Genomic DNA, 15,137 nt, shown 5'->3' on the forward strand with positions numbered 1-15,137 from the left:
TTGCATCAAACTACAATCTTATTGTAACAAGGGTTTGGTAATTTGTGCTTTACGGTGATGCCGGGGTTTATCACATGATACTGTAAGGTTTATCGATCTTTCTGTGTGCAATGACTATGAAATACTTTAATTAAGTTAATGGAAACAGAGTGGTTTGGTTTGATACCTCTTTCTTGTAAGCTTGTATATTGATTTTATGTGGCCGCGTTACTCCTTGTGCTTGGCATACTGGTTCTGTGCAATATGGACTCGTGGTCTTGATTTGATGCCTGTAACGTTCTTGAAATTCTAGTTACAGTTAAACTCTTTCCATTTCAATTCACTTTTAAAAATACAGTAGATACACAGTAAACACTTGTGTGCACAATATGGGAAAATGTCAGCAATAGATTATCTCAAACAAATTTACACTAGTTCTGTTACAGAGGGTTTCTTGATCAAGTTTCTATTTCTCTCTTGTTCACGAAGGGAAGAAGTCCCTCTACATTTGCCTATTTTTCTTTTTAACCTACATGGAAACATAACTAATTGACAAACTGCCCTACCTGAATCCTAACTGTCATTTAGTTATTCTTTAACAAAACTTAACTAAACAGTTTTCCCTTCCTGGGCTTAAACAACTTTGTAATTTAAAATGCTATGAGATAAAAGGAAATAAAACAATAATTAAGAAAACAATAACCAACTTGGTGGTCTGTCCACCCAATCCTGTAGCCTCTGACTTGTTTTTGTTCTCCCTTGAGTCCGTCAATAGTCATTCATCTCCTCAGAGCTGGATGCTCCTGCATCAGGCTCCCGGGGTGGCAAAAAGTCATGGCTCCGTTCCATGAGGTCGTCAACAGAATAGCCCGCCTTTTGTATCTGCGTTGAGTTGAGCCATGAACTGTCCTCTATTGGACGGTTCTTCCACTTGACTAAATACCGCAGATACTCTTTCCTGCGTGTGCGTCTAGCTACCTGTGTATCCAGAATTCTTTCGATCTCAAGGGGTGGTGCCGTTGGCAACTGTCTCGTCCAAGTATCTTCTCCATGGTTGGTGTCCTGTGGCATTGTTGCTGCTGCATCATTCTCCGAACCAGCGACATAGGGAAACAGATCTGCCACGTTAAAAATGGGAGAAATCCCAATCCCAGGTGGCAACTGTATCTCGTAAGCGTTCGCAGAAAATTTTCGGACAATCTTGCAGGGACCGATCTTCTTGAATTTCAATTTATGGTACTCCCGTTTTGGAAACCTCTCCTTACGTAAGTACGCAAGTACTTCATCCCCAACATTAAATTGAACTTCCCGACGCTTTGTGTCAGCTCGTTGTTTATATTTTTCGCTGCTGTCCTGCAATTTCAGCTTGACTTGTTCGTGCAAGTTGCTCATAGCTTGAGCGAATTCTTCCCCATCAGCGCTCCGTTTCTCAAGTTTCCCCAAATCTCGTAATTCATGCACTCCTCGCGGATGTAAGCCGTACAAAATCTGGAACGGACTGTACCCGGTGCTGCGGTTCGGTGAATCGTTGTACGCGAACTCTGCTTGTGCAAGTACACGGTCCCATGTCCGGGAATTTTCTCCTGTTAAACTTCGAAGTAAGTTTCCTAGGCTTCTGTTTACTACCTCCGTTTGACCATCAGTCTGCGGGTGGTAAGCGAAGCTGAACTACAATTGAGTATCTAACTTTTTCCACAGAGTTCTCCAAAAGTGACCAGTAAACTTTACATCCCTGTCAGAGACAATGGATTTCGGGAGTCCATGCAACCGAACGATTTCATTAAAGAAAAGATGTGCTATATAAGTAGCATCGCTGGTTTTCTTACAAGGTACAAAATGTGCCATTTTTGAAAATCGGTCAACTACAACCATTACTGAATCGAAACCTCGTTGTGTCTTCGGCAAACCCAGAACGAAGTCCATACTCACTGAATCCCATGGTCGGCTTGGAATCGGCAATGGCAAATAAAGACCAGTATTTTGACTGTGACCCTTTGCTAGTTGACACACTTTACATCTGCTCACGTACCTCTGCACATCCCGCTGCAATTTCGGCCAGAAATAGAAATGTCGTACCTGAGCAATCGTTTTGTCTATACCAAAGTGTCCAGCCAGTCCTCCACTGTGCTTTTCCTGTACAATATTTTCCCGCATAGAACAGTTGGGTATACACAACTGCCCTCCTTTAAACAACAATCCTTCCTGTAGATTATAGTCTAGCCACTTGCTGTCATTTCGTAACAGCGGGTTTTGGCAAGCCTCATAGGCTTCCATAAACTCAGTGTCGGTTGGATACAGCTCTTTTAGGTGTTCAAATCCCAAAATCTGCATCGTGCTTTCCTGGAGAAGCAACGTTCTCCTACTAAGTGCATCTGCCACCTTATTTGATTGTCTGCTAATGTGTTTCAGTACAAACGTGAAACTTTGCAAGTACTCAACCCAAGCTGCATGCTTATGGTTCAATTTATGCTGCTGCATAATGTACTGTAACGCAGAATTATCAGAAAATAAAACAAATTCGTTACCTAACAGATAATGTCGCCAATGTTTTAAAGCTTGCACAATGGCGTAGAACTCCTTGTCGTAGGTTGAGTATTTCTGTCTGCTCTCATTTAGCTTTTCACTGAAATAAGCAACCGGTCTGTCCTCCTGGCTAAGGACTGCCCCAATGGCTGTACCACTGGCATCGCAACGAACCTGAAAAAGTTTGTTGAAATCCGGCAGTCTTAACATTGGTCTTTCAGTAATCTTCTTTTTCAGAGTTTGAAAACTACTTTCTGCTGCTTCAGTCCAGTGAAATGGCTGATTTATCTTCTTGATCGTATCCAACATTGGTGCGCAAATCTCGCTGAAATTTCTGATAAACTTCCTGTAAAAACTGGCTAGTCCATGGAAACTTCGAACTTCAAATAAACTTTTCGGAGAAGGCCAGCTAACTATAGCTGCCACCTTTTCTGGATCCATTTTTAATTCATTTTCTGCAATGACAAATCCCAGATATACTAATTCTCGCTGAAAAAAGTACAGTTTTTCAGGTTAATCAGCAGCTTGTTTTGCTGTAACTTCCTCAACACACTCTGCAAATGTCTGAAATGTTCCTCCTTAGTCTTACTAAAAATCAGAATATCATCTAAGTAAACTATTACAAACTTACCATTAAATTCCTTCAGCACTTCATTCATCAGACGCATGAACGTGCTGGGAGCGTTGCTCAAACCGAAAGGCATCACCAGCCACTCATATAAGCCTTCGTTCGTCTTGAAAGCGGTCTTCCATTCATCTCCTTCCCGAATCTGGATCTGGTGATATCCACTCTTCAAGTCAATCTTCGAAAAATAAGTCGCCCCACTCAAACAATCCATCATATCGTCCATCCTAGGTAAGGGAAACCTGTACCTAACAGTAATTTTGTTAATAGCCTTGGAATCTGTACACATTCTCCACTCTCCTCCTTTCTTTGGAGCCAAAACAGTGGGTACTGCACATGGGCTCATGCTCTCCCGAATCAAACCTTTGTCCAACAACTCCTGGACCTGTTTCCTAATTTCTTCATGATCTTTAGGACTCATGCGGTAAGCTGCTTTGTTTGGCAGGCTTGCTCCTGGTATAAAGTCAATGCAGTGACTAATACCTCTCCTTGGTGGCAATTCATCTGGAAGATCATCTACCACAATGTCTCCAAAATCCTGCAGTAATTTCTGAACTTCTTCAGGCAAATCCGAAACCTGTGTATGAAGTACCACTGCCTTTGGTCTCCTTATGACAGCAAAATTTATCTCGCTGTCCTCAATCTGTCTTATAAACTCTTTTCCGCCTAACAGCAGTGCTTTCACTTCACTAGCTTCTGCTGTGTTTTCCTCCTTGATGGGTACAAGCGTATGCTTGATCCCATCTTTCACAAACTTATAGCAGTTGGTTTTCCCATCATGAACTGCACTTCTATCAAACTGCCAAGGTCGTCCCAACAGTAGGTGACAGACATCCATTGGCATGACATCACAAAGGATTTTATCCTTGTACTTACCAATCTGAAACTCCACCTCACACTGTTCGTCAACTAACAGTTGATGCCCTTTTTGCAGCCATGACACTTTGTAGGGAGTGGGATGTTTTAACTTCTTTAATCCCAGTTTTTCTACCATCTCCACAGCCACAAGATTGTCCGTACTCCCACTATCAATGATCAGTTTGCAGCACTTGCCCCGCGACTTGCAGACAGTGCGGAACAAAGCTTTTCGTTGATCTGGTTCTGCAACCTCCTTTGCTGGTTTCAACAGCACTTTATTCAACACCAAAGCTTCACCTGTCTCAGGTGCATTTTCCGCTTCTTGAGGTGTTGCCTCAGCATCCTCTGGCTGAGCAACATAAGCTCCTCTCCCACCTGCTGGTTCACCTTCAGGACATTCATACGACTTGTGTCCCCATTTGTGACAGCGATAGCACTGGACAGCTCCCCTGCCCCGACCATATCCTCGCCCCCGCTGAGGTGGTCGTCCTCCTCTAGTGCTATTGTCTTTTTCTGCTGCTCCAGCAGATTTAGAGCTGCTGCTTTCTTCACCTGAACCTGCACCTCGGCCTCTTCCAAACATCTTACCTTTCCCCCTGCCAGTTCCACCTCCTCTTCTGGCATTTTGCTTCCGGTTAATTTTCTCCTCTGCCTTCAACGCAAACTGATAGGCTTCGTCCAATGTCCGGGGTGAAAGGATACCAATTTCATCCAAGATTTCCCCCCTTAAGCCATTCACAAATCTGGCTGTTTTCTCTGGGGTGTCTTCTACATATCCTGCCCGTAAATTTAACTTGTAGAACTCCTCTGTAAATTCTCTTACAGTCATTCCCCTCTGCTTCAGGTTCTATACCTACCTATATAGCATAATCTGGTAATCCTTCGGCAGGAATTTCTCTTTCAGCTTGGCCTCCATCCTAGACCATTTCTTTATAGGCTGTTTGTTAAGCCTCCTCCGCTCCGCCTGAATGCTGTCCCACCACAAGGACGCATGTCCCTTTAGTTTGGTGGCGGCGAACTTCACCTGTTTATCCTCACTGGTTTCCTCGAATTCGAAATATTTGTTGACTTCACTCAGCCAATCCAACAACACGTCTGCGGACAGACTTCCGTCATAAGTAGGTAACTCATGCCTTGGCTTATGACTGGACAGCAAAACTGACTTCAACAATTTGAGTTCCGGTGTTACCCCTTCGAACTCATCCTCTGGTTCAACTTCTTCTTCATCACTGTCATCTGCTGGGTTTCTTCTTCCCCCAGCCTCCACCACTGCCAATCTTTCACGCAAAACTCGAATCTCCTCTCGAAGTCCATCATCTACTACCCTACGGACTACTCTTCCTCTTCCTCTTCCTTCACCTTCACCTTCTACCTGTTCCATTGGTTCTAACTCAAGAAACTAGCTCTGATACCATTTTTTATGGCCCAGCCCTTCGGTGACGTGGACACACAGTCACGTGGTCTCACCTCAGGCCCCGGTGGTCACTTTGCGTGCGGACAAAACTCCCGCGGTTTTACCTGGCCCCCAATCCGAGGCTTATTAAATCACGCATCTGACGGTTGAAAGGTTTAGCCACCGGCTTGTTCCGTTACCTCCTGCCTATGTTAAACCCTAAGGACTTACCTTTGGCTCATTTTCACTTATCACTCTGCCGCTGCTCTCTCTGCGTTCCTATGGCAATGCTCCCGGTTTCGAACCCTGGTCACTGTTCTGTCCAACAGACGAACCCTGTACTCGATCAATGGTTACAATGGTTACAGTTTCTGTTGAGGAGCTATTCCTCTGTCTTCGATTCTGTCTATCGAGGTGCGTGGACCTGTATGGCTCAGTGGTTCTGTTCTGAGGTTATGGTAAGCTGCTTTATATTTTCGTGGGTTCACTGTAAGAGTCTTTGCATTCTCTGTTGCTGAGCTATAATTTTTGTACAAGTAACTGCGACCTTGAAGCTGCCGCTCTTCCAATCTCTTTCCGCCCTCGAAGGTAAGCTAGCGTGCTATGATTCACCCTGCACGGTTATCTTTTATCGACACTTACAGGTTCTGTGCCTTTTTCAGTTTGTGGAATGGGGTTCTGTCTCAACAGCTCTCCGTCGACCTGTGGGTGAGTTTACATCTCCTTCATGCTCGCATTTGTTTGCTCCTTCGTTCTCTTATACTGATGATGATTCTAACCTCTCGCTGTTTCTATGTGCAGTCTTGAACAGAAGACTCGCTCACGAGGGTTTCGAGTTGCGCAATCTTCGAATCCTTTCGACCCTGGTACCCTTTGCAAACGGGTAGGGTTTACTCCTGCTCCAGTATGTCTGTAGATTGTTCAATATGGCTGTAGATGTAGATATCAGCTTGTTTAGGTTGTCTAGGGTTCGGTCGTGCCCTTTGCCGGCGTTTGCAGTCTCTGTGCTTTGTTCTTTTGCATCAAACTACAATCTTATTGTAACAAGGGTTTGGTAATTTGTGCTTTACGGCGATGCCGGGGTTTATCACATGATACTGTAAGGTTTATCGATCTTTCTGTGTGCAATGACTATGAAATACTTTAATTAAGTTAATGGAAACAGAGTGGTTTGGTTTGATACCTCTTTCTTGTAAGCTTGTATATTGATTTTATGTGGCCGCGTTACTCCTCGTGCTTGGCATACTGGTTCTGTGCAATATGGACTCGTGGTCTTGATTTGATGCCTGTAACGTTCTTGAAATTCTAGTTACAGTTAAACTCTTTCCATTTCAATTCACTTTTAAAAATACAGTAGATACACAGTAAACACTTGTGTGCACAATATGAGAAAATGTCAGCAATAGATTATCTCAAACAAATTTACACTAGTTCTGTTACAGAGGGTTTCTTGATCAAGTTTCTATTTCTCTCTTGTTCACGAATGGAAGAAGTCCCTCTACATTTGCCTATTTTGCTTTTTAACCTACATGGAAACATAACTAATTGACAAACTGCCCTACCTGAATCCTAACTGTCATTTAGTTATTCTTTAACAAAACTTAACTAAACAGTTTTCCCTTCCTGGGCTTAAACAACTTTGTAATTTAAGATGCTATGAGATAAAAGGAAATAAAACAATAATTAAGAAAACAATAACCAACTTGGTGGTCTGTCCACCCAATCCTGTAGCCTCTGACTTGTTTCTGTTCTCCCGTGAGTCCGTCAATAGTCATTCGTCTCCTCGGAGCTGGATGCTCCTGCATCAGGGTCAAAAACCACCGAACACTTTTCTAATAATTCTTTAATCTTTAACTCCAATCGAAAAGAAAGCTCCAACTTCTTAGAATCTAGAAAAACATTCTTCTCTAGCTCCCACTTGATGGATGCTCCAACGCTAGAGATTCTTCAGTAGTCAATTGAACGGATGCCCCAACACCCAATGAGCTACAACTCACCCTAGCACCACCCTACCACCATGATGTTTTCGTAGACTTGAACATGTTGGTGACTTCATGCACTAGCATAGCACCACACTACCACCCTATAGAAGAATAAAAGAAAAATGGACTCCCGTAGGGCGGAAAATGGTCAACATTACAATGATATAGAATGATGTGAAAGAAGAAGACACACTAGACCATAACTGCAACTATGACACAACCACCTAATGATGATTCTAGACCTCCTGACACTGCCTCTTCAACTCTTGGCAGATAGACACTTGTACAAATTTTACAAATATGATTTTAAAATTACTCTATACAATGATACTTTTACAATGTATGTATGCAATGCTGCCCACTTGAAGACTTCATGTGGTGAAATTCTTACTACTGTTTTGCACCTTGATTGCTGCTCTTGTCATGCTAGCCTTTCTCATTCTTCAGAACATTAGATTATGCATTGAGTCTTCTCTTGATGAATATATAATACTTACAAAAAGTCTTCAAGGAAATACCTGACATGATAATAGCAAAACTTACGTCATCCTACAAAGCATATGTCAGTGCTAAACAAAAACAACAAATTAGAATACAAAGAACCTATTGCAATTAAGAGATGAACATGCATTTTAGAAGATACTTACCTGTAGCCTACCTCTACTACATAATTTTGCTACACCTTGCTCTTTGCTACATTAGAAAGTCTGGTCCTTTGCACCCCTTGACAACGCTTGACCTAGTTTTTCTTGCCTTCTAGGAGAACAATATTTAATCTGATGTATCTTTGCGATTTCAAATCCCCAACATATGATGTTTGGTCCTTTAGAAGCCCTTTAAGTCTTATTTCTGATGCCACAGGTCTGACCCGATTTGGACTCTTCAAGACAATGTTATGCCTAATCTCTCACAATGACCAAATTATGGACTAGTTCAGTAGAGCGAACTTGTATGACATGCCACGTGTCACTGTTTCCTCCTTTATCTCTAAAATTGATACACAAAAAACTACAACCTGTGCACTCTCTACCACGTTTTATAGAATTCCAATACTCTTCTTAGAGAGAGAGTTATGACGATTTTCCCATGGTCACTTCTTTGAGATGAAATTCAGCAGCCTGTAAAAACCCTAACGTCCACAAATCATATATCCGAAATTATATTGAACCAAGATCTGAAATTTTTTCATGACGTTCATCAAGATTATGAATCAAATGGTTTTTAATTTCAGAATCTAAGACTTCGTAGAAATAAGTTATAGTGAAAATGCCACAATCACTACATTTGGAGGATATATGAAATTTCCTTTTATAGAGTTGAGAGGGGCTTCTATAGAGAATGTTGGAAGGATTTTAGGAGCTTAAAAAACTATTAATTAATGACTATTCAATGACCAAAACTAATTATGAGTGCCATGCCACAACCCCATAGGGTTTTAGCCGACTAATTGGGATTACTAACTTCAAACATCAACATCTCTCAAACCGTGAAGAATTACTTGGCATGCCATATATCAACAGAAACATATTGACGAGTAGAATCTATCTAGAAGATCCTTGACTCAAAATAGAGTAAGTTTTCAAGTCAAAATTCCCTTGCAAGATCAGGGTAGTCCCTGGTGCTATTTGGGTTGACATCAATGACAACCTCAGATCATCTTTAGATCAACAATTTCCCCCTTTGACATTGATGGAAACACAAGTACTCCCCCTGCGATCAGGGCACATCTTCCTACTACCTTCTCTCCCCCTTTGACATCAATTTCAGAGGTTAACTCCCCCTGACACACAACCATCCTGTGGACCTGTACACACTTCCACTCCCCTTTTATGTTCTGAATAAGGAAAATCTAATGAGAACTTGGGAGAATCCAAAGCTTCTGACGAAGATATTCAAATTCTTCACGAGGTAAAGGTTTAGTGAAGATATCAGCGATTTGTTCTTCTGTACCAACATATTCAAGTTTGATATTCTTTTCAGCGACTTGTTCTCTAAAAGAATGATATTTTATCAGAATGTGTTTTGTTTTTGAATTCATGAAAGGATTCTTGGAGATGCTGATGGCACTGGTGTTATCACAAAACATGGGAATAGGCTCATTGAATTGTACTTGAGGATCTTGCAAAGTTTGTTTCATCCAAAGGACTTGAGTACAACAAGTTGTCGCTGGAATGTACTCTGCTTCCACTATAGATAACGAGATTGAGGTTTGCTTTTTTGCTCAACCATGATATGAGACAACCACCAAGATAGAGTGTTGCTCCACTATTACTCTTACGATCATCAATGGTTCTTGCCCAATCTGCATCTGTAAAGGCTTGAATAATGAGATTGTTGCCCTTGGGATACCACAAGCCATATTCTGTTGTGTCCTTTAGGTATCAAAGGATTCTTTTGATGGCAATAATATGAGATTCTTTTGGTGCTGCTTGGAATCTTGCTACTTCTCCAACTACTTGCACAACATTTGGTCAACAGGCTATTACATATAGAAGACTACCACTCATAGATCTATACAACCTCTGATCCACATCCTTAGATGAGTCATCTATGCTCAATTTGCAACTTGTTACCATCGGAGTAAGGACGGGTTTGCAGTCTTCCATTTTGAATTTCTTGAGCATTTTCTTGATGTATTTGGCTTGATATATAAATATTCCTTTCTCTTGTTGAGATATTTGAAGCCCTAAGAAGTATGTCAACTCACTAAGTAAAGACATGTCGAACTCACTTTGCATCTAACAATGTAAACTTTGAAACAGGAACTATAAACTCAAAACAAAAACTCTGCCCAAAAAACCCTGAAAAAAACATGAAAAACAGTGCTAGAAATGAAAACTGTGTATACTAGAACGATGGTTTTTTTTTTAGGGTCAATTTTGAACATGTTTTAAAAATGGCAGTGAGAACGAATTTTTTGTGCAAAAATTGTGCAAAAAATAGCCTGAAAATGAAAAGTGCTAATAATGGAATGATGGATTTTTTTTTAGGGTTAATTTTCAACATTTAAAAAAAAATACCAATAAAACCGAATTTTTATGTGCAAAAATTGTGCAAAAAACACCCTCAAAATGAAAAGTGTTGATGCTTGAATAACGCTTTTTTTTTGGGGTAAATTTTCAACATTTTGAAATAATGGTGTAAAAGATTTTGTTATGACTCTAAAAAACATTAAAATTTCAAAAAAATAATGAAAACATAAAATTAAAAATAAAAACAAAAATAAAAACAATGAAAAAAAACACAAAAAAAAAGTTAAAAAAAAAAAACAAAACGTAAATAAAAATATATATTAAAAACAAAACATAAAATTAAAAAAAAAAATCAATCATAAAAATGTAAAAAAAACAAAAAAACAAAATTAACCTATAAAATATAAGAATTAAAAATTTTAAAAAATTTAAAGAAATAAATAATAAGAAAAACATATTTTCAAAAAAATAACATTTTTTTTTTTTTTTTAATGTGGTAAACCACAAAAAAATTTGGAAAAAAAATTAAAAAATAAAAAAGCTATAAAATTAAGTAAAAATAGGAAATTTTAAAAAAACATTAAGAAAAAAAATAAAAAAAATTAAAAATTAAAAACAAACTAGATTTAAAAAAGTAGAAAAATAAAAATAAAAACAAAAAGAAAATTAAAAAACTACAAAAATTAAGATTAAAAACAATTTCTTAAAAACCCTAAAAAAAAAAATATGTTGAAATTAAAAATAAAATAAAAACCTGAAAAACAATTAAAATTAAAAAAAAAATACATGTTTTCAAATTAAAAAATAAAATAAAAAAACATAAAAAAAAAAAAAAAATTTCAAATTTTATATTAAAAAATTTAAAATTTGGATTTGCAATGATTTAAAATTTGAATTTAAAAAAAATTAAAAAAAAACATTAAAATAAAAAAAAGCTAAATATATTTTTGATATTTTTTAAAATAACTTTTAAAATATATATGTATATATATTTTACAAATATATATAAAATTAGAAAAAAACATAAAAGATATATATATATATATATATATATATATATATATATATATATACAAGAAAAATATTTAACAAAATTTATTAAAAAAAAGAAACAATTTTATCGGCTACCGCCCCCACGGACGGCGAGGCGGTGGCTATTCGATACCAAGAATCGAATAGCCACTTCTCGGCCACCCCCACGGGCAGTTGGGTGGTGGCTATCCAATTCTCGGAATCAGATAGCCACCACTCAGCCACCTGTGGGGGTCGCCGGATGGTGGTTATCTGATTCTCAGAATCGGATATCCACCTCAAGGACGGTCAGGGGGTGGTTATCCGATTCCGAGAATCGGATAGCCATCGCCTGACCACCGATGGGGGTGGTTATCTGATTCTCGAAATCGAATAGCAAATGTCCGACTGCCCGTGGGGTTGGCTATCCTATTCTTAGAATCGAATAGCCATCGCTTGGATGCCCGTGGGGGTGGCTATCCAATTCTCAGAATCGAATAGCCATCACCAGGTTTCCCATGGGGTGGCCATCCAATTCTCGGAATGAGATAGCCACCGCACAGCCACCTGTGGGGGTGGCCAGGTGGTGGCTATCTGATTCTCAGAATCAGATGGCCATCGCTCGATTGCCTATGGGGGTGGCCGGGCAGTGGCTATCCAATTCTGAGAATCGGATAGCCACCCCCATGGGCAGTCGGGCGGTGGTTATTCAATTCTGATTACGGGAACTGATACTGTTATGCATTCAATATTTGTAATATGTGATTTTCGCATTAATTTTTAAGTTAATCATTATTTTTTGAAAAAAAAATGTGATTATTATTATTTTTTGACATGAAATTCATAAAAAAAACTATTATTTAACCATTTTTAGTTAAAATTTTCGTATAAAAATTGTGATTTTGACATGTCAATTCTAGCAAAAAATTATCAAAACGTGTAGTTTTTTAGTTATATTTATGTTAAAAATGGTTATTTTTATGTCCATTGTTAAAAAATATTGTTTTTTAGAAACAATTATTTCATGTGGATTGAAAAATTAATTAAGGATGTATAAATATGTAAAATATCAAAAATTCAAAATATTGACCTTCTAGTCTAAAAATGCAAAACAATAAAAACCTCACTATAAAAAAAATAAATTTAAAATAAAAACAAGAAAATACAAAGAAAACGACCACTTAAAAAATTATTAAATTTACAAAATAATTATTTACATTTCATACATTAGAAAATTTAAAGTCAAAAAATAGGTCTTTTAAAAAAAGGGTCTGATGCAAAATTACCACTTTTTAAAATCAGCATGAAAATCACTACCATTCTAAAACACAATGTACATAAAAAAAATTAAAGTGCCAAAAACTATGCTCTAAAAAAAACATGTGTGTTCTGCATCACCCCTTTTCAAAATCAGGTCACTTTTTTGCTATCTCTACGAAACGGGTAATAGTATCAGTTCTCGTTTCAAAGTTTATATTGTTATCTTTGTAGAAAATTTCTTACTTAGTCGATCATTATTGCTACCAAGATTATATCATCCACATATAACTCAATGATTGTTAAATTATCCTTATCTATTCGTACGTAAAGGTTGCTATTAGCAATACCTTTCTTGAACCCTTGTTGACGTAGATATCCATCAAGACGAGCATACCATGCTCTCGAAGCCTACTTGACACCATATAGAGCCTTCTTTAACCTGCAAACATAGTCCTCTTTTTCTGATAGTAGAAAACCTTTTGGTTGTTCGATGTAAACTTCTTCTAATTCTTCATTCAGAAATGTTGACTTAACATCCATTTGGTAGGCTTTTATTTTTCTTGAACATGCACAGGTGAGAAACATCCGGATGGCTTCCATTCTGGCAATTGGTGCAAATGTTTCGTTGAAATCAATTCCTTCCACTTGTGCATAGCCTTTGCAAACCAATCTTGCTTTGTTTCTGGTAACATGTACATCTTCATTCAATTTGTTCCTGAACACCCATTTAGTCCCGATGACATTTTTATTTTTTGGTTGTGGAACTAATTCCCAGGTGTTATTCTTCTAAATTTGATCCAATTCTTCATTCACAGCTACTAACTAATGTTGATTCTGGTTGGCTTCCTCAAAACTACTAGGCTCAAAGGTTGCTAGAAAAGCAATGTGAGCTTGTTGTGATGAATGAAGTTGTTGACCTTTCCTTCTTCCAATTCCTTCATTTATGTCACCAATGATTTGATTTGATGGATGGTTCTTTTGAATCCATTATTTTGTTCTATTTGGAGGAGCTTCTTGTTGTTGTTCCTGTATATCTTGTTGTTCATTATTTACTTCTTCCTGGTTGTCAGTTTCTTCTTGTTCTAGAATTTTCTCTGTACCTTTTCCAGCCTCTGTCTTAAGTTTCAAAGATTCTAGATCCTCATCATTATTTGTTAGAACTCTATCATCATCAAATGTAACATTTATGCTCTCCACTATCTATTTTCGCCTTATATTATATCATTTATAGGCCTTTCTTTTGCGTGAGTAACCAAAAAAGATGCCTTCATCAACACGTGATTCAAACTTACCCAACTTTTGATATTCTCTTTTGGTATAACATTTTCTTTTGAAGATTCTGAAATATTTTACATTAGCCAGTTTTCCATTCCATAATTCATATGGGGTGTTATTGCAATTATTTATGAGAAGACTTCTGTTGATAATGAATATTGTCGTATCATTTGCTTGAACTCAGAATTTTTCATCCAATTTTAAGTCCTTCAGCATTGTTCTACCCATTTCCTGTATGGTTTTGTTCTTTGTTTCAGCAACTCTATTTTCCTAAGGTGTTCATGCTGTTGAAAATTGTCTTTTTATTCCATTTTCGTCACAGTATTGCTAAAATAATTTGGAAGTGAATTCTCTACCATTATCAGATCTTAGACACTTTATTTTTAAATCAGTTTCATTTTTGACCAACTTGTAGATCTTAAAGCACTCAAATGCTTTAGATTTTTGCTTTAGGAAACTAACGGCTATCATCCTGGTATAGTCATCTATCATTAACATGAAATATAATTCTCCATCTAAGCCTTTTGTTCGCATAGGACCACATAGATTAGTATGTATCAATTCCAATAGATGTGATGCAAAGTGTTCTTTTGTTTTAAGTCCACATTTTGTCTGCTTGCCATGCCGACATGCCTCACAGTGTGGTGGAAGGTTTTGTGATTTTTGGCATTTCTCATACTAATTCCTTTTTGCTTATCCTGGCAAGATTGTCAAAGTTTATGTGACCCATTCCTTTGTGCCATAACCAGCTTTCATCTTCTTTAGCTAGTAGACATGCTTTAGTTGCTTCATCTAGAACATATATGTTGTTTGGAGCTTAACTTGTTGTAGGAACAACTTTACCATACCTACTTTTCCTGATTTCACATTTTGTGGAGTTGAATATCATTGTGTGTCCTTGATCACACATTTTTCCAACACTGAGCAGATTGTGATTCATGTTTTCAACTAATAGAACATTCTTGGCTAGAGCATCTTTGCTTCCGATACTAACGGTACCTGATCCTATAACATTTGAAGATCCATCATTTCCAAAGGCATGGTTCCATCCTTCTTCTCTTTCAGAGACAAATTTATTTCTATCTCCAGTCATATGCATTCAACAACCGCTATCAACATGCCACGTATCTTTGTTGTTTTGAGCCTTGAGAGCGAGAGCACAATTATCAGTGTTCTTCTTCTTCCATGTTCATTCGTTCTATGGCTTCGAAGATTATTCTGGAGGATTTTCAAGTCTACAGTCTATGGCTATGTGTCCA

General features: G+C 38.0%; 1 protein-coding gene across 1 annotated transcript; it reads right to left on the reverse strand.

Moving 5' to 3' along the window:
• Positions 1-2,981: 2,981 nt before the first annotated feature.
• Positions 2,982-4,814, reverse strand: LOC149185108 (uncharacterized). Its single transcript, XM_089415552.1, has 3 exons — positions 3,960-4,814; positions 3,381-3,839; positions 2,982-3,278 (listed from the first exon to the last, which is right to left on the reverse strand). The coding sequence occupies exons 1-3, from the start codon at positions 4,812-4,814 to the stop codon at positions 2,982-2,984; spliced, it is 1,611 nt and encodes a 536-aa protein (XP_089271678.1).
• Between the last annotated feature and the right edge of the window lie 10,323 nt (positions 4,815-15,137).

This window comes from Pinus tabuliformis, chromosome 3_2 (assembly GCF_031772625.1).
Source record: "Pinus tabuliformis cultivar Carrire ecotype Pingquan chromosome 3_2, CPIR1, whole genome shotgun sequence".
Classification (NCBI taxonomy): Eukaryota; Viridiplantae; Streptophyta; class Pinopsida; order Pinales; family Pinaceae; genus Pinus; species Pinus tabuliformis.

Coding starts and splice junctions, on each gene's coding strand:
- LOC149185108 (XM_089415552.1), bottom strand. CDS start 4,814: ATGACTGTAAGAGAATTTACAGAGGAGTTCTACAAGTTAAATTTACGG. Junction 3,840..3,959: donor GTGATGTCATGCCAATGGAT/GTCTGTCACCTA, acceptor GTACCCATCAAG/GAGGAAAACACAGCAGAAGC. Junction 3,279..3,380: donor AGGCTATTAACAAAATTACT/GTTAGGTACAGG, acceptor GGATATCACCAG/ATCCAGATTCGGGAAGGAGA.